Consider the following 20,363-nt stretch of genomic DNA (forward strand, 5'->3'; position numbering starts at 1 on the left):
GGAAAATGGAAAGAGATATCATTAAAGAATCTTACAACACAGGAGGTTGTTCAGTCCTTGGACAAAGTGTCACCCATACTCCAAAACAGTAGTTCCATTCTCTCTCCACAGATGCTGTCAGACCTGTTGAAATTGTCCCGCATTTTCTGTTTTTGTTTCAGATTCCAGCATCCGCAGTCATTTGCATTTCTATTTAGGTCATTCAGTCCATTCTGCCTGTATTTGGGTCGGTTAGCTAGAGTGTGATTCTGAACGTTGCCAAGGTACAGGTTCAAACCCATACTGGCTGTGGTAGTTCCTGGAAGTCTGCCTCCTTACCTTGCCGCACACTTGGATGTGGTGTGATGGCCCTCAAACTATATAATCAATGGTCTCTCTTTAATGGAGAGAGAGATGTTATTGGCCCTTTGTGGAGCCTTACCTGCTTCATTGAAAGAGTTGTATAATTAAATCCCATTATTAACCCTGCAAATTGATCTTCTTCAAATATGTTTAATTGCTTTTTTAAAAGTTCCCACAGAATTCTGTTCTACCAACCTTTCAGGAAGTGCTTTCTAGATCTCAACACTTCTACATGAAGCTATTCTAGAACAAGAGGTTATTGTCTTTAGGACAAGAGGCGGCAAATTTAAACAGAGTTGAGAAGAAACTACTTCTTCCAAAGGATTGTGAATCTGTGGCATTCACTACCCTCTAGTGCAGTGGATGCAGTGAGTAAATTTGAGGAGTTAGACAGATTTTTAATTGGTAATGGGTTGAAGGGTTATGGAGAACGGGCAGGACGGATAAGTTAAGGCCAGGATGAGATCAGCCATGATCGAATGGCGGAGCAGACGCGATGGCCCAATTCTAATATTCCGATATCTTATTAACTTTCTTCTCATTTCCTCTCTAGTTCTTTTGCCAACTATTTTAAACCTTTCACATCTAGTACCCACCCACTTACCGGAGATACCAGTTTGTCCCTATTTGCTCTCAAATAATAAACCTTCATGATTTTGAATACCTCTTCATCACCCCCTCTGCACTAAAGAGAAGATTCCCAGTTTCCCCACCCACCCCCTCACTGCATAACAAATCCTACATCCCTGGCAAACCTCCTTTACACTCTCTCCAGTACCTTGGCACCCTCCTAAAGTTGTGCCTCGAAAAATACACAATAGTCCAGTTTAGATCTGACCAGAGATTCTTTTGTCTGACTTCGAATTCAACTATTTACAATGTCAAACATCCCATTAGTTTTCAAAAATCGCCAAATCAATTTATCCTGCCACCTTCACAGATGTGAATATGCATGCGCCCACCCCCAAATCGCTCTGTTCTTGCACTCTCAAAATAGTTGCATTTAGATTATACTGCTACACCACGTTGCTCTTCCCAAAGTGTATCACTTTACACTTATCCATCTTAAACTGTATCTGCCATTTGTCTGCCCATGTCCTCCTGAAGTCTGCTGTCCTGTTCACTAATTACTGTGTTGTCACTGACTTAGTAAATTATACTCCCTACACCCAAACCCAGGCCATTCAGGTATAACAAGAAAAGCAAATGACCCAAAACAACCCCGAGATCATTCATGCACCCGGCTCTCCAGTCACAAGACAGACAAGTTGTTTCTCATGTCTTAGTGACTTTTATGATTGGAATACAGTTCTGCTGTATAACTTTCTCCACCAGTTGATTAAAATCGAAAGGCAGACTTGCATTTATATAGCACCTTTCACAACCTCATGGTGCTACAGCGTGTCCTACAGTTAATGAAGTATTTTATTAAATGTAGATACTACTGTAATATAGGAAATGCGTATGTTAATTTACATGCAGCAAGCTCCTACAAACAGCAATGGAATAAGCGACAGATCACTTGATTTGGGTGTTGTTGAGTGATAAAATCTGCCTCTTTGTATTCCTGAAAGCATAAAGAAATTTGGGAAAAAATCCCTTGTGAGGGATACCAAAACCCGGGGCCATTTATAACAAAAGTCACTAATAAACCCAATCCGGAATTCAGAAGAAAATTTCCTCACCCAGAGTGGTGAGAATATGAAACTTGTTCTCACAGGAAGCAGTAGATACATTCATGGGATATCCAGGTATTTACTGGAGGGAGAAATAAGCAGAAGGATTTGCTGATAGGATGAGGTGAAGTAGGGAGGGAGGAACTTGTGCAGAGCATTAACACCAGCATGGACCAGGTGGGCTGAATGACCTGATTCTGTGCGATACGTTGTAAAAAAGAAAACTCTGGGCTAATTCAGGAGGAATAAAATCTGGGAAGTGCCTCTCCAACCTCCAGGGTGTGAGGAAAACAGATTTATGGAGATCGTAGATACCCTGATTTACAGGGAGCCTGGCAACGCTAACATGCTAAAAATTAATTTCAATAGGGATTGCAGCGGCAGCAATGAAGTCATTCGGTCCTTTCTGAATTTTTGCAGTGAATATTCCATCAGTATGTGGCCCTGCAACTTGTCCAGGGAGTCAACAACCCTACATAAAAATCCTTTCCACATGTAATGTCGCTCTACATTTATCGAAGTTAGGAGCCTGAACTCTCCCTGTCCAAGGACATTAACCTCAAACAACCACAAAATCTACACCACAGAAAAGAGAACATTTAGACCGACTAAGATAAAAGCAAATAACTGAGAATGCAACTATCAGCACCCTTCTTAGCCAATGATAACCACCATTTACACTCCGTCTTTTCTTTCACGACATATCTGTCAATCTCTTCTTAGCCTCCTATCAATGGCCCTCCATCCAGCCCTTACTACTTCCCACCCACCTCCATCAAACAGTATAAATCCCATCCTATTTCAGTTCTCTCTAGCTCTGATGAAGTCATCCAGACTCAACGTTAGCTCTGTTCTATCTCCATAGATGCTGTCAGGCCTGCTGAGATTTTCCAGCATTTTCTGTTTTCATTCAGATCGACTGTATCGTATGGCACAACAACAGAAAAAGCTGGAAATACTTAACAGGTCTGACAACATCTATGGAGGAAGAAACAGAGTTAACATCTCAAGTTGAAAATGACTCTTCTGAACTAGAGGCAGGAAGGTGACGGGTTTTAAACTGTTGAAAGAGGTCAGAAAGGGAAGGAGGAACAAAAGGAAAAGTCTGGAATAGGGTAGAGGTCAGGAGAGATGAAATGGCATCTTTGTCGTGGAGTAAAAGGCAAAGGGAGTGGTAATGATTGTAGCAAATAAACAAAGCATTTTTCCAGAATGAGTGTTAATGGCAGAATAGTGAACAGCTTTGTCCAAAAGCAAAAACATGAAAAGTAAGATTCAGACTGGCACGTGATAAAAGAACAGAGTCAAAATGGGGGAGAGAATTCATGGTCTGAAATTCTTGAGCTCAATAGGCTGCAACGGGCCTAGTCGGAAGACAAGGTGCTTATCCCTCAAGCTTGCTCTAAGCTTCACTGGAACATTGCAGCAGGCCAAGGACAGAAATGTGAGCTAGATGTTGAATCGAACTAAAAGCAAAATACTGCGGATGCTGGAAATCTGAAATTTAAAGGAAAACAGAAAATGCTGGATAAACTCAACAGGTCTGGCAGCATCTGTGGAGACAGAAACAGAGTTAACACTTTGGATCTAAATGATCCTTCTGCAGAACAGTTCTGTAAAAGCTCATTTAGATCCAAAATGTTGGATTGCACGGTAGCACTGTGGTTAGCACTGTTGCCTCACAGTGCCAGGGTCCCAGGTTCGATTCCTGACTTGTATTGATACACGGATAGTGTGGAGGTGTGGGCTTGGATAGGGTGGCCTTTCCATCTAAAGCTTTCTCACATTCTAATCTATCACTCTTTATTAATCTTTTAGTTATTCTTTCTTGTTCTTTATATTCTGTCCAATCTTTTACATGCCACCCATCTTTGTGGAATGATATGCTCAATTTGATACGATCTTTAACTTCCTTAGTTAGCCACAGATGGTGTATCCTTCCTTTAGTCTTTCTTCTCGCTGAAATTTACCTTTTTCAGAGTATTCTGAAATATCTTAAGTATCTGCCATTGTTTCCCTACTGATCTATTCCTTAACCTAACTTCCAAGTTCACTTTAGCCAGATGTGTCTGTTGGCCTCAAAATTGCCCTTATTTAAGTTTAAAACTTAGATCCATTCCTCTCTCTCAAACTGAATGTAAAATTCAATCATATTATGATAATTGCTACTTTAGGCCACCTTCAATAAGAGGTTATTAATTAATCCTGTCTCATTGCACAATACTAGAATTAGTATAACCTGCTCTCTGGTTGATGCTAAAACATGCTGCTGTAAGCGGGTTACCCTTTTGCCCAATCTATGAGGATTAATGATTCGATCCATACTTCTCTCACAAGCTCTCATTATTTCTTCTTGTATACCCTCTCCTCCAATGTCATTAGTATTAGTGGGCCTACAAGCCACTCGCACAAGGGACTTCTTACCTTATGATTTTTCATCTCATAGAATTTAGTGCAGGAAACCATTCAGCCCATCAATCTGCACCGGCCCTTTGAAAAGTGCACCCTACCTAAGCCCACACCTATCTGTGTATCAATACAAGTCAGGAATCGAACCTGGGATCCTGGCGCTGTGAAGCAACTGTGCTACCCACTGTGCAACTGTGCTACCGTGCCGCCCAACTCTATCCAAACTGATTCTACATCGTGATCTCGAGAATTAACGTCATCTCTCGCTATTGTGCCAATGTCATCCTTAATTAACTCTCCCCCCACCACCCCCCCCCCCCCCCCCACCGCCTTGCCCACCTTTTCTTAGCTTCCTGTCCTTCCTAATTGTCAAGTACCTTGAACATTTAGAATCCAGCCTTTGTCATCCTGCAACCATGCCTCTATAATGGCTCAGATTATACATTCTTAATTCTATTTGTACTGTCTATTCATCTGTTTTCTATTGAATGATATGTGCATTCAGATACAGAACCTTTAGTTCGGTTTTGTTTCAACTACTTGTGCAACCGTTAGCCTTATCAACTGGTTCCTCCCTGCCACACATTGGTCATCATTTCCCTTATTCTTACTTTGCTCGTTTGCCTCATCTTCTCTATTTATCTCATCTTCCCAAATTTGATCCCTCACCCCACTAAAATAAAAGCAAAATACCGTGGATGCTGGAAATCTGAAATACAAACAGAAAATGCTAGAAAGACTCAGCAGGGCTGGCAGAATGTGTGGAGAGAGAAATAGGTTCCTGCTGAGTCCGTATGACTTCTTCAGAGCTGAAGAGGGGTAGAAATGTGATGGATTATATAGTTAGACAGGGGGTGGAGAAGGTGGAGCAGAAGGTCAGGGGTACGTTGGAACTCAGGGGGGATTGACAAAGAAGTAATGGACACAGGACAAAGGGAGTGTTAATGGTAAAAAAAACAAGTTAATAGTGATATAAAGGTAAGATAGCAGAATGTGTTAATAAGGGTCAGCACTCATGAAAGCAAACAAGTTACAAATGGCTCAACGGAGGAGGTATTGCTTTGGGGGGGGGGGGGGGGAAAGAGTCAAAATGGAGGAGTGCGTTCATGGTCTGAAGTTGAACCCAGCATTAAGTCCAAAATTTGAAGTGCTTTTCCTCCAGTTTACATTGGGCTACAATGGAACATCAGAGAAGACAAGGACGGACACGTGGGCATGAAAGCAAGATGGGGAATTAAAATCGCAAGCGACAGAAAGGTCAAAGTTATGCTTATGGACTGAGCAACGATGTTCCGTAAAGCAGCCACCTGCATTGACTTTTGTCACCTTCGTGGGATCACATGGTGAGCAGAAAATACAGTAAACTAAATTGAAGTAAGTGCAAACTCCTTCCCCTGAAAGGTGTCTTTGGGGCCTTAGACTGCGAGGAGGTAAAGGAGAAGGTGCTAATCTTCAAAATTGCATGGGATGGGAATGCGGTGTTAGGGGTGATGGGGGAAGAGGACCAGGGATTCACAGAGGCAACAGACCATAAGGAATTTGGCAGCACGGTAGCACAAGTGGATAGCACTGTGGCTTCACAGCGACAGGGTCCCAGGTTCAATTCCCCGCTGGGTCACGGTCTGTGCGGAGTCTGCACGTTCTCCTAGTGTCTGCATGGGTTTCCTCCGGGTGCTCCGGTTTCCTCCCACAGTCCAAAGATGTGCAGGTTAGGTGGATTGGCCATGATAAATTGCCCTTAGTGTCCAAAAAAAGGTTAGGAGGGGTTATTGGGTTACGGCGATAGGGTGGAAATGAGGGCTTAAGTGGGTCGGTGCAGACTCGATGGGCCGAATGGCCTCCTTCTGCACTGTATGTTCCATGTATGAATGCTGACGGGAAGGTGAGGGTAAGTTGCATTTGGTGGTGGCATCATTTTGGAGTTGGCAAAATGGCAGAGAATAATCCTTCGAACACGAAGGATGGCGGGGTGAAAAGCGAGGACAGGGGGAATGCTATCATGGTTCTGGGTGGGTGGGTGGGGAAGGGGTGAGGGCAGAATTAGGGGAATGGGTCAGCAACAGCAACACCTTCCGACTCAGACGGGAGAATCTTCCCACAGAGCCACAGCTGACAAATGTATCAGTCAGGAAGCTACAAACTGCCAGTCCTGCTCGCTTGTAAAACGAACACTTCCAGGCTCTGGGCCAATGGATTGTGTCAGACTTTCCAAAGCCAGGAGCTGCAGCCAGAGGCCAGGTTGGGTGGAGATTGTTCATGCTGCAGCAGATCCAGCCAATCTGTCACCTAAAGCACCCTTTCCACCTGCTTGAGAGAGAGAGACTAATCAAATTAAGACTGGGGATCAGGGGCCTATTTTAGACCATAACCTGGGTGTAACCAGAACACTAGAACACTGAATTCCCCAGCCACAGTTCTCAGTTGTCTGTCAGTGAGCAAGATAGTGCCCATACACTAAAGCTCCCAGTCACCGCTGGCCTCATCTCAATTTTTCCCCTCTCCTTATGCCAGTGGACACCTTTCAGGGGAAGGAGTTTGCACTTACTTCAATTTAGTTTACTGTATTTTCTGCTCACCATGTGATCCCGCGAAGGTGACAAAATGCCAGTGAAGCTCACATTCCAACGGATGTATTCATTTTCCCCCTTCAACCCTACCACTCCCCCTGTTTCACCCTCCATCATTCCCTCTCCCCAACCCCCATCTCAACATTTCTCTATCTCTTCCATTCTTCCCTTCCCTTCCTCTCCTCTCAACACCCTCATTCCCACTCGTACCCCAGCCATTTACCTTCACCTTCTTTCTTGCCCATTCCCCAATGCCACGATACCCTCTCTCCGCCCCCCTCTCTTACCCTGATCACTCCGCTCCACATTGTTTCCTCTCCAGGAGCCCGGACACAAAGTAACCGCACCCAGGTTCCGCCCACCAACCTTATCCTGATTGGCCGCCCGGCCCCGTCCATCCGCGCACCTATTGGCTGTGTGCTGCCCCGCCTCCTCTCTCCGATTGGGGAATCTCCCTGTCGGTCGGCGGAGATTGACAGGTGGGTAGACCAATGGGCGGGCGGAGAGAAGGATGAGTGGGGCGAGAGCCCTGTCACGGTTACTTTGTGTCAACGGCGGAGCCGGAGCGGATCATGGCATCGGGGTGAGTGACCGGGCGCAGAGCCACTCCGGCTCTATCCAACTCGCACTCCAGTCCGGTACCCGACTCCCCCTCCAACTCCACTTCGTTACCCAACCCTCACTGCAACTCACCTCCAACTCCAGTCCCCGATCCAACTCCCCCTCCCCTATCCAACCCTCCCCCCAATTCAACTCCTTTACCCAACTCCCCCTCCAACTTCACTCCGGTACCCAACTCCCCCTCCAACTCCGCTCCGGTACCCAATCCCCCTCCAACTCCACTCCGTTACCCGACTCCCCCTCCAACTCCGCTCCGGTACCCAATCCCCCTCCAACTCCGCTCCGGTACCCAATCCCCCTCCAACTCCACTCCGTTACCCAACTCTCCTCCAACTCCCCTCCCCTATCCAACCCTCCCCCCAATTCAACTCCTTTACCCAACTCCCCCTCCAACTCCGCTCCGTTACCCAACTCCCCCTCCAACTCCACTCCGTTACCCAACTCCCCCTCCAACTCCACTCCGTTACCCAACTCCCCCTCCAACTCCGCTCCGTTACCCAACTCTCCCTCCAACTCCACTCCGGTACCCGACTCCCCCTCCAACTCCACTCCGGTACCCAACTCCCCCTCCAACTCCCCCTCCAACTCCACTCCGGTACCCAACTCCCCCCCCCCCCACAACTGCACTTTGTTACCCAACTCCCCCTCCAGCTCCAGTCCGTTACCCAACTCCCCCTCCAACTCCACTCCGTTACCCGACTCCCCCTCCAACTCCACTCCGGTACCCAACTCCCCCTCCAACTCCACTCTGGTACCCAACTCCCCCTCCAACTCCACTCCGGTACCCAACTCCCCCTCCAACTCCACTCCGGTACCCAACTCCCCCTCCAACTCCACTCCGGTACCCAACTCCCCCTCCAGCTCCAGTCCGTTACCCAACTCCCGCTCCCACTCCGTTACCCAACTTCCCCTCCAACTCCACTCCGTTACCCAACTTCCCCTCCAACTCCACTCCGGTACCCAACTCCCCCTCCAACTCCACTCCCCCTCCAACTCCACTTCCCCTCCAACTCCACTCCGTTACCCAACTTCCCCTCCAACTCCACTCCGTTACCCAACTTCCCCTCCAACTCCACTCCGGTACCCAACTTCCCCTCCAACTCCACTCCGGTACCCAACTCCCCCTCCAACTCCACTCCCCCTCCAACTCCACTCCCCTATCCAACCCTCCCTCCAATTCCACTCCGGTACCGAACTCTCCCTCCAACTCCACTCCGGTACCCAACTCCCCCTCCAACTCCACTCCGGTACCCAACTCCCCCTCCAACTCCACTCCGGTACCCAACTCCCCCTCCAACTCCACTCCGGTACCCAACTCCCCCTCCAACACCACTCCCCCTCCAACTCCACTCCCCTATCCAACCCTCCCTCCAACTCCACTCCGGTACCCAACTCCCCCTCCAACTCCACTCCGGTACCCAACTCCCCCTCCAACTCCACTCCGGTACCCAACTCCCCCTCCAACACCACTCCCCCTCCAACTCCACTCCCCTATCCAACCCTCCCTCCAACTCCACTCCGGTACCCAACTCCCCCTCCAACTCCACTTTGTTACCCAACTTCCCCTCCAACTCCACTCCGTTACCCAATTTCCCCTCCAACTCCACTCCGGTACCCAACTCCACTCCGGTACCCAACTCCCCCTCCAACTCCACTCCGGTACCCAACTCCACTCCGGTACCCAACTCCCCCTCCAACTCCACTCCGGTACCCAACTCCCCCTCCAACTCCACTCCGGTACCCAACTCCCCCTCCAACTCCACTCCGGTACCCAACTCCCCCCTCCAACTCCTCTCCGGTACCCAACTCCCCCTCCAACACCACTCCCCTGTTCAACTCCCCCTCCAACTCCACTTTGTTACCCGACTCCCCCTCCAACTCCACTCCATTGCCCAACTCCCCCTCCAACTCCACTCCGGTACCCTACTCCCCCTCCAACTACACTCCCCTATTCAACTCCCCCTCCAACTCCCACTCCAACTCCACTCCGTTACCCGATGCCTCCTCCAACTCCACTTTGTTACCCGACTCCCCCTCCAACTCCACTCCGGTACCCAACTCCCCCTCCAACTCCACTCCCCTATCCAACTCCCCCTCCAACTCCAGTCCGTTATCCAACTCTGGCGTCACTCCATTAAAATGGAGACGGTGCGATTGTTCTCCTTGGGTTAAAGGAGGTTGAGGCTAGTTTGATCGAGATCTACATTCTCTAAACCTGTCATAACCTTGTAGACAAATAAAAGCTCTTTCCATTGACTGATGGTAAAAATATGGGGCGGGTGGACACTTTGAGTCATAGATATTTACAGCATGGAAACAGGCCCTGCGGCCCAGCTTGTCCTTGCCGCCCAGTTTCTGTCACTGAGCTTGTCCCACTTGCCCGCATTTGGCATCCCTCTATACCCACCCTGTCCATGTAACTGTCTACCAGCTTTTTAAAAGACAAAATCGTACCCGCTTCTATCACTGCCTCTGGCAGCTTGTTCCAGATGCTCACCACCCTCTGTGTGAAGAAATTTCCCCTCTGCCCTCTTTTGCACCTCTCAGATTTGTGAGGAGGCAGGGAGGCTGTGACTTGGAACCTGCTGCCCTGGAGAGTAGTGGAAGCAGTGACCATCAATGACCTCAAAAGGAAGTTGGATGGGCACTTGAGGGAAGTTAACTTGTAGTGTTACAGGGATAGAGCGGGGTTAGTGGGACTATGGCCAAATAGCCCCCTCCAGTACCAATCTTGTGTGCATCTTGCACCAAAGATAGATTATCTGTCTTTTCAATACTTTGACTGGATGTGGGAACTTGCTGTGCACGTATTGGAAACTATTCGAGGGAGGTTCTGCACTTTACAATAATTTCCCCTACTCATAGTCAAGTTTAATGTTCAATATGACAGTTCACTTGTGCTTAGTTGATTTGACTTGGATACAAGATCAGGATATGGTGGGTTGCCTACTCATTACTGTTCAGTTTAATTAATGCTAAACATTTTCAAATGAGAGACTGTTTTATTCTGTCTTTAGAATTCCTTAATTAAAAATTGAATTGTGTAATTGATTTTAGCAAGTAATAATGACTGACTGTTCACTGTATATTTATAGGACACATCAATGCAGTAGTTGTGTGTTGTTTAAATTACCAGAAATGCACTGCAGTAATTAGAATCCTCCTTGTATTTTTAATAGTGATTGCCCTGTTTTAAAGCCTAATGAGCATCACCAAAAGAATTTGTGTGCTGCATTATGTCAACTGTCAACTGCAAAGTGGTATGATCCAGCAAAAGCAAGAGCCTGCAGTTACTCAGACTGACGAGTGCAGTGTACGGGCAGATTCAGAGGGAAATAGCAGTGTAATAAATCGGTGCCAAAAACACAACAGGTGCTGGAGCAGGTGGCGTCAGCCTATTTGTTAAGAGTCTTAAGACTGTACAAGACTTAGCATGATAGTTTGGTTGGGTGTTCGAGTAGGTTCAGAGTGTCACTTCTGAAAGAAATAACTAACAATGTTTGCACATTGAGGTAAAATTGCTTCCAGACAATTGAGCCAATCGTTAGCAATCAAATTGCTCCAAAGGAGTTCCAACCAAGGCAAATAATGCATTAGTTGTACAGAATGAAGCTGGGTGATCTATTCCTGAATCTAATCCCTTCTCCCCTTCCGATATGGTCTGTTCTGATCATCTTACTTGGAGGAGAAAAAAAACCCAGAGCAATAGTTTAGTAAAGATGTACGAGTCCTGGAAAGGGTGCGGAGGAGGTTTACTGGAATGGTTCCAGGTTTGAGAGATTTTACTACGATGTTACCTTGGAAAGGCTGGGGATGATCTCTTTGGAACAAAGGCGATTGAGGGCAGATTTGATTGCGATGTATGGATTATGATAGGTTTAGATAAGGTAGGTAAAGAAAAGATATGGTTGGGGGGGGGCAATGTGATGTGAGAAGGATGTTTTTACACAGCGAGTGGTAATGACTTGGAACTCTCTTCGATGAGGGTGGCAGAAGGCAGCAGAAACAATCAATGAAAATTGGAAGGATGCTTGAGGGACATAAGCCAGCAGGGCTACAGGTATAGAGCAGGTGTGAAGGGACTGACTGGATTGCTCTAGAGTCCCTAGAATGGAGCTGAGGGGCTGAAGGGCCTCCCCTTGTGCTGTTATGATTCTACAATTTTTACTTGGAACGGCCTCTAGAAGAACAGGCAAGCTACAGAAAACATTAAGTAAGTTAGTACTCGTGGGTCCATGTTCTGACTCCGTGTTCCAGGATTCGGACTGTGCTTTGTGTTTGCTTTGACCGCGGGTATAGACCGAATTACTGCTGCACACATCTGTGTGAACACCTCATGTATCTGTGTAAACACCTCATTTTAATACCTGCTGCCATTTCTGAGAAGCTGATGGAACTCTGTGATAAATGCTGAGAGATATGAACCAGGCAAAATGACGCTAAAGCCTTTGATCTCCGTTCAGTCTCTATTTTTAAAAGTAGATTTAAAGTGCCCAATTCATTTTTTTTCTAATTAAGAGGCAATTTAGCATGGTAGCCTCCACCCTCCCCACTGTTCCTGGGGCTAGGTCACCGTTTTGCATAAATGACCCAAAAACGTGGGGTGAAGTTCTTTGCCCACCCCACCATGTCAATCGAGGCCTGCGTCTGCTATGGCTGAAATTGCTGGCACTTTGGCCATAATTGCAGCCTCGAAGGTGTATGGCAAAGCTGTCATCTTTTTGAGAGCTGAGCGGGCGGTCCACTTCACCCTGGAAAAAGGGCTCCTGGTGGGCGGGATCTACTTGGCAGTGGAGAGTTATTCCCTCTAATGTCCCACCTTTTATTCCCACAGAGCTCCTCCTCACCCACCTCCATCAACTGGGGGAGATACGGTAATAGGTACGACTGCTCCCGCTCAGCCTAAGACCCCACCCTCAAGCATATTTTCTCCTTCCGGCACCAGGTCTTTGTTTGCCTGGCCTGGGAGGAGGTCCTGGATGGGACTTTTGACATTCCCTTTTGGGGACAAACCCTACCGTAACTTCTGGTCTGTGGGTGGCGTGCGGTGCCATGCCTGCAAGAAGGTGGGGCAGATTAGAAAAAGTTGCCCCACCTCTAAGGCTGCCGCTGATGGTGCCGCCGCCCCCTCTACTTCCACTGGTCTTGCAACTAATGCTCATTGGGGGTAGCCATGTCGGCGCTCACTGACACCTCGGCTGCTGGCATGGGGGTGACGGGACAGCCACGTGGCCGGAAGACTGAGAAGACCAACCAAGCGATTTGCCAGCGGTCAGGTTTGGATCCATCTGACCCTCTGATCCTGACTGACCGAGTGCCCCTGGCTACTGACTCGGGTGCAGCCGTTATGCCTCACCTCACCATCACCCAGCAACACCCTCAGCCTGGTGACATTTCGCCATCGGATGCCGGGTCCGGTGAAACGTCTGTGCAGGCCCCTGTGGGTGGTGGTAGTGAGGGGCGTGACCTCGAACCAGAGGGTGCTCTGTCCCAGCCACAAGTTCTGGAGAGAAGCATTGAGGGACAAGGAGTCAGCCTGGAGGGGCCTCCGGAGATAGAGGTCTCCCCGGTGTTGACCCCACCCCCTCCACAAACTGGGTCACTCCAGGTTCATTCCCATAGATGTCACATCAGTCCCCGAAAGGAAAGAGGCAGGGGGATAGTGAGGAAATCCCAGCAGCTGCCACTGCCCCCCGAGCAGGGTACTTCGGAGTCAGACGGGACCCTGGGGGGCCCGTTCCACCCAGTACAGTTTAGCATTCTGGACCCCCTGCTTCTTAGGTTCTTAGCGCGTTATAGGTTGGAAGACCCGCTGTCCCAACTGCTGTCTTTGGGCACCTGTGCCGGGTGCGGAGGGTGCACATGAGGGCATCCCGGACCTGTTTCCGGAGTTATTTTCAGGGACTTCCGGTGACCAGGCGGAGGGGGCGGAGCAGGGATCTGCACAAAGAACAAAGAAATGTACAGCACAGGAACAGGCCCTTCGGCCCTCCAAGCCCGTGCCGACCATGCTGCCCGACTAAACTACAATCTTCTACACTTCCTGGGTCCGTATCCTTCTATTCCCATCCTATTCATATATTTGTCAAGATGCCCCTTAAATGTCCCTATCGTCCCTGCTTCCACTACCTCCTCCGGTAGCGAGTTCCAGGCACCCACTACCCTCTGCGTAAAAAAAACTTGCCTCGTACATCTACTCTAAACCTTGCCCCTCTCACCTTAAACCTATGCCCCCTAGTAATTGACCCCTCTACCCTGGGGAAAAGCACCACATCCCGCTGGCCCAGGACCCCGGGAGTATCCTGAGGAGATCCCGCCAGTCGATGATCCCGGTGGCGATCCCGAAGGCCGTTAGCCTCCCAGTGCCGGGAGCGGAGGGTGCACATGAGGCTCTCTGCAGTGGGGTGCAGGGCTCACTTGTGTCTGACACTGTGTCGCCCCTCATCTGCTCTGGGGGACTCCTTGAATCTGGCACATCATAATTGAAGGTTCTTTTTCTTTTCTGCCTCCGTAGATAGTTTGGGCAGTGTCCTATTGGGCCCCCCTCCATCAACACCCCCTTTCCTTTCTGTTGGCACAGAGGCGAGGGTATCTGGTCGCTCCAGTGCAAAATTTAGTGCTTGTACCATTTGTTTTTTGTACAACTGTGTTGTGAACTGTTTTAATAATCAGAGTATCCTACCCCCCTCCCCGTACATTGGTACTGAGGGGAGGCTACCCTGTTTCTCCAACACAAAATTAGTGTTTACCATTTGGCCTTGTATATATTTTTTACTCTTTTTTTTTAAATAAAAAGATATAGCCAATCTACCTGCACTGCACATCTTTGGGCTGTGGGGGTGAGACCCACGCAGACACTGGGAGAATGTGCAAACTCCACATGAACAGTGACCTGGGGCCGGGATCAAACCCGGGCCCCCGGGGCTATGAGGGAGCTGTCCTAACCACTGCGCCACCATGTCACCCGAGTCATGGTCTGTGCATACAATTCCTGAATGTTTGAATTGACTTGTTAATGCTTTGCCACTGGATTGCTGCAGTTCCCATTAAGCAGATAAGTGGGTTGCTCTTGAAACAAACTGATTGGAACCTGTAGAAGATGATAAATGCTATCTGGATATGACTAATATCTATGGCCATCTCTAAATCGACATTTGTTCCTGCCATAGCTCTTACATTTATCTTAAATTTGTGAACTCAGTTTAAAAAAAACTTTTATCAGCAGTTGATCCTGAGATCGTTATTATTTTATCGGTCCATTTGCATCTTGTAACTATTGAGGAACCAGCCAGAAATCTTTATAGACAATGATGAAGAGAAATTCGAACTTCAGGTAATATCCCAAAGAATGACGCGTCAGGATTTCACGTTTTAAAACTTGTACTGTAACAAATGACTAAAAACACTATTGACAAAGCACTTTGCTCTCTGTAGATAACCTATACTTTAAACTACAGAAGATTGATTCCTCATTTAATTTATAGTACATCCAAAAATCCTCCACTACAATTATATGTTACTCTGTCCCTTAAGTGGACACTTCATCCTCCGGGAATCAGTTTAAAACTATTCTCCACTTCTGATGGCTTGCTTCCTTTTTACTTTACCAGCTGGATGACTTCTGATCCCAGAACTGACTTTTGTTGTGAGGGTTACTCTGTGGTCCCCTTCCCTGTATCCGGAAGCTAGGGGAATTGCTCAGCCTCCTTTAAATACTCATAAACCCGATCCTCAATGTGCGCGCAAGCTCCACCCACATGCCGCACGGTGAACAATAGAGTCAACATTTTTTCTGCTTCAGATGCAGGACTGGCTACTCCTATCTTTTGCTCTGCACCTCTCGGATAGCTATAGATCACACCCAAACCAACTGCTGCGGGTTTTGTGACATTCGTGGATTTATAGGGAAGTCTGTAACCTGATCTCAAAAATGGCTTCCTCTGCCTCTTTCCCCATGGCAGCATGAAATACATTAGCCTTGTATCTAAGAAGAAATGCTAATTAACTATCTTTGATCCCAATTTCCATTAACCTTAAAAGTAAATGGATAGTTTACAGCACAGCTGTTTACAACCTAATGTCACTAACATTTTTCTGGGCTTTGAAATTCGCATGGTTTACTCATGATACACTCAAGCACTCTGATTATTGTCCCCGAGCACAAATATCTTAGTAAGAAGAATCTTACTCCTTCTCAGTAAAACAATCTGTCTTTTGATCTCTAACAATCAAACCACCCAGGCTTACTGTCAAGCAGACTTCACATCACATGACCTGCTTCATTTACCCTAAATGTAAAATAGTCCCAAAATATAATAGTCTAATAAGCCTCATAATTGTAATAAATGGAAGATATTCTCTGCAGTGATAGGTTAGCGAAATACTAACTATCCAACTACAATCACGTTATGTTTGATCATAGTTCTGTGATCTAGTCTCCGAGATATAGTTTGTGTGGCGTAATTGGTTATCACGAGTGCTTTCAGCCTGCCGTGACAGGGCTTGTGCCAGTAGCTGTGGTTTGGGTTTCAGTTAGACAGTGCCCCATTTATCAAGCTTGCCTGATCATTCAGTCCCACTGTCTCACAGTTTGCACTCTGCAGCTGAGGAAAGCAAGATCTTTGTTTTTTCACAACTTCAAGACCTTCCCAAGTGCTTCACATCAGGTTTTAATGATATTGGCTGGCCAAGGCACAGGGGAGAGAACTCCTTCATTGCTCTGTTTGAGGGGTGGTGATCAGAACCGGTGACACTATTTCCTCAGGGTGGACCTTTCCGAGAACTCTCTACTTGAATTACACTTTTTGAATTGTCAGGGAGGGGGGAAATTAAATGGATTTGTTGGGGTTGGGCTGGTATCTTCCTGAATAAGCTGACTGGCAGGAAGTTGGACTGCTTTCTTTGCTCACTGCCATTTTTATTGAAATTGGGATATTAATGTTGTGTAAATAAACATCCAAGCTGTTTGGGGCTAAGAAAACATTCATTTTTATTTATTCTTTCATGTAATGTGGGTGTCACTGTCAAAGTCAGCATTTATTGTCCATCCCTAATTGCCCTTGAACTGAGCGGCTTGCTCGACAGCGAATCACATTGCTTTGTGTCTGGAGTCACAGAATCATAGAATTTACAGAGCAGAAGGAGGCCATTCGGCCCAATGAGTCTGCACTGACCCTTGGAAAGAGCACCCTACTAAATCCCACGACTCCACCCTATCCCTGTAACCTGATCTAACCTTTTGGACATAAGGGGCAATTTAACATGGCCAATCCACCTAACCTGGACATCTTTGGACTGTGGGAGGGAACCGGAGCACCCGGAGGAAACCCACGCACACACGGGGAGAAAGTGTAAACTCCACACAGACAGGCACCCGAGGCCGGAATTGAACCCTGGACCTGGGAGGCAGCAATACTAACCACTGTTCCACCATGCCGAGTCACATGCAGACCAGACCAGGTAAGGATGGCAGATTTGCTTCCCTCAAGGGACAGTAGTGAACCAGATTTTTTTTTCAATAACCGATGATGGCTGTCACGGTCACAATTACCTGAACGCATGACTGCATTAGCTTAATCCTCTGGACTACCCATCCACTGGCATAACCCCTACGCCCCTGTCTCTCCGTATAGTGTCGCTGAAGTGCTGGACAACAAAACTGGACAGCTCTCCTCAATGTGCCGATACATTGACTTCCGGTTGCGGTGATGCCTAGCTAGCCGCACGTTTCGGCGGCTCCAGCTCCGACGGACCTTCGGGCTCTTTCAAGAGCCCCAACGGGAAACTTTCGTGCGACGAAACCCAGTGTGGGGTGAGCGAATAGGGAGTGTGTCGTCCCCCCCCCCCCCCCCCCCCCCCCAACGAAAGAGGAAAATATCGGTGGCGGCGGCTGCAGCGCGAGGAATCCTCGACGAAAGGGACAGAAAGGGAGAAGACACAAGATGGCGGCGGAGAAAGCCCAGGCGACATGGGGGCCCGAGCAAGACGAATTCTTGAGACGGTGCGTGGAGCTACTAAAGAGGGAGGTGCTGACCCCGATGCTACAGGCAATTGAGGGGCTCAAGGAGGCACAAAGGACCCAGGAGACAGAGCTCCGCGTGGTGGAGCAGAAGGTGACGGATAATGAGGACGAGATCCTGGGCCTGGCGGTCAAAACACAGACGCACGAGGCGCTCCACAAAAAGTGCATTGAAAGGATTGAGGCCCTAGAAAACAGAGCGCGAAGGAAGAACCTTTGGATACTGGGTCTCCCTGAGGGAGTGAGAGGAGCGGATTGCGGGGCTTATGTAAGCACGATGCTAAGCTCGTTGATTGGAGCTGAGGCCCCTGCGGGCCCCTTGGAGGTGGAGGGGGCACATCGGATCCCGGCGAGAAGACCAAAAGCGGGAGAACCACCCAGGGCGACAATCGTGCGATTTCACCGCCTTAAAGATAGAGAAGAGGTCCTGAGATGGGCTAAAAAAGTACGGAGTAGCAGATGGGAGAATGCAGTGGTACGGGTGTACCAGGATTGGAGTGCGGAGGTGGCGAGAAGGAGGGCAAGTTTTAACCGAGCCAAGGAGGTGTTACACAAAAAGGTGAAGTTCGGGATGCTGCAGCCGGCACGACTATGGGTCACGTACCAGGAGAGACATCACTATTTCGAAACGGCGGAAGAAGCATGGACCTTTATTAAAGAGGAGAAATTGGATCGGAACTGAGGGACTGATACTGTAGGGAATGTTATTGTCGATGTAAATAGAGAAGTTAATTGGGAAGGGGGGAGACACTAAGAAATGTGGGCGCCGGTGAGGGGGGAAAGAAGGGACAGAGGCGGAGAATGAGGAGTGGGAGGGGAAAGGGAGCTGCGCCACAAGAGGCGGGTCAGATAAAGGAATGTTCCCGCGCCAGAAAGATAATGGCGGGAAGACAGGCGCAAGGCAGATGGGAGTTCCCCACACGGGGGGGGTCAAGGAGGGAGCAGGAGTAGCCGGGGTCAGTTGAAGTCAGCTGACTTGCGGAAGTAATATGGGGGGAGCAATCACGCTAGAAGGGGATCTAGCGGGGGGGGGGGAATAACTGGGTTGCTGCTGCGGAAATCAAAGAGGAAATAGCTAAAGAGTGGGTGGACGGGGATGGAATGCGACGCCTGGGGAGCGAGTGGGAGCGCGGAGGCGGGATACGGGACTGGCCTAGAGAAGGTGATGGCTAGTCGACACTGGAAGGGGGCAGGTAGCCCCCTAGTGAGGCTGATCACGTGGAACGTGAGAGGCCTGAATGGACCGATTAAAAGGGCCCGAGTGCTCACGCATTTGAAAGGACTAAGGGCAGACGTGGCTATGCTCCAGGAGACGCACCTGAAGGTGGCGGACCAAGTTAGGTTAAGGAAAGGATGGGTGGGACAGGTGTTCACTCAGGACTAGATGCGAAGAATAGAGGGGTGGTCATATTGGTGGGGAAAAGGGTAGCATTTGAAGCAAGGAGCACTGTAGCAGATAGCGGAGGTAGATATGTAATGGTGAATGGCAGGCTGGAGGGAATGGAGGTCGTGCTGGTTAATGTATATGCCCCGAATTGGGACGATGCGGGATTTATGAGACGGATGTTGGGTCGTATACCGGACCTGGAGGTAGGAAACTTGATATTGGGAGGGGACTTCAACACCGTGCTGGACCCAGGGTTAGATAGATCCAGATCGAAGACCGGAAGAAGGCCGGCAGCGGCCAAGGTGCACAAGGGGTTTATGGACCAAATGGGGGGAGTGGATCCATGGCGATTTCTTAGGCCGAGGGCCAGGGAGTTCTCCTTCTTCTCCCATGTCCATAAAGTGTACTCCCGGATAGATTTTTTTTGTTCTGGGAAGGTCATTGATCGCCAGGGTGGAAGAAGCTGAATATTCAGCCATTGCGGTTTCGGACCATGCCCCACACTGGGTGGACCTGGAACTAGGAGAGGAAAGGGAGCAGCGAGCACTCTGGCAATTGGATGTGGGATTGATGGCGGATGAGGGAGTGTGTGGAAGAGTGCGGGGATGTATTGAGAGGTACCTGGAGGCCAATGACGACGGGGAGGTCCGAGTGGGAGTGGTATGGGAAGCACTAAAAGCGGTGGTCAGAGGAGAGCTGATCTCCATTAGGGCCCACAAAGGGAAAACAGAGGCCAAGGAAAGGGAAAGATTACTGGGGGAGATTTTAAGGGTGGACAGGGAATTTGCGGAGACCCCGGAGGAGGGACTGTACAGGGAGAGAAGACGACTCCAGACGGAGTTCGACCTTTTGACTACCAGAAGGGCGGAGGTGCTGTGGAGGAAGGCACAGGGGAGGAGGTATGAATATGGGGAAAAGGCTAGTCGCCTGCTGGCCCATCAGCTGCGAAAGAGGACAGCGGCGAGGGAGATAGGGGGAATTAGAGACGAAAAGGGAGCTACGGTGCGGAGAGCAGGGAAGATAAACGAGGTGTTCAAGACCTTTTATGAAGGACTGTATAGGTCCCAACCCCCGGAGGGAGAGGAGGGGATGCGGCAGTTCCTGGATCAATTGAGGTTCCCGAGGGTGGAGGAGCAGGAGGTGGAAGGCCTGGGGGCACCGATTGGGGTGGACGAGGTTATTAAGGGGCTGGGGAATATGCAGGCAGGGAAGGCTCGGGGACCAGACGGGTTCCCGGTGGAATTTTATAGAAAGTACGTGGACTTGTTGGCCCCGCTGTTGGTGAGGAAGTTTAATGAGGCCAGGGAAGGAGGGACTTTACCCCCGACAATGTCAGAGGCGAC

General features: G+C 48.8%; 2 protein-coding genes across 2 annotated transcripts in view; one reads left to right on the forward strand and one right to left on the reverse strand.

Moving 5' to 3' along the window:
* LOC140396341 (NADH-cytochrome b5 reductase 3-like) overlaps positions 1 to 7,355 on the reverse strand; it is a 50,724-nt gene extending 43,369 nt beyond the window's left edge. The window contains exon 1 of the mRNA XM_072484874.1: positions 7,282 to 7,355. Coding sequence (XP_072340975.1) covers positions 7,282 to 7,302 — 21 coding nt within the window. The 5' untranslated portion in view covers positions 7,303 to 7,355. The remainder of the gene's footprint in view (positions 1 to 7,281) is intronic.
* Positions 7,356 to 7,483: 128 nt separating this feature from the next.
* endouc (endonuclease, polyU-specific C) overlaps positions 7,484 to 20,363 on the forward strand; it is a 70,668-nt gene continuing 57,788 nt past the window's right edge. Inside the window, exon 1 of the mRNA XM_072484876.1 lies at positions 7,484 to 7,577. Within this exon, the coding sequence (XP_072340977.1) occupies positions 7,567 to 7,577 (11 nt within the window). The 5' untranslated portion in view covers positions 7,484 to 7,566. The remainder of the gene's footprint in view (positions 7,578 to 20,363) is intronic.

The sequence above is a fragment of the Scyliorhinus torazame genome, chromosome 19 (assembly GCF_047496885.1).
Source record: "Scyliorhinus torazame isolate Kashiwa2021f chromosome 19, sScyTor2.1, whole genome shotgun sequence".
Lineage (NCBI taxonomy): Eukaryota > Metazoa > Chordata > Chondrichthyes > Carcharhiniformes > Scyliorhinidae > Scyliorhinus > Scyliorhinus torazame.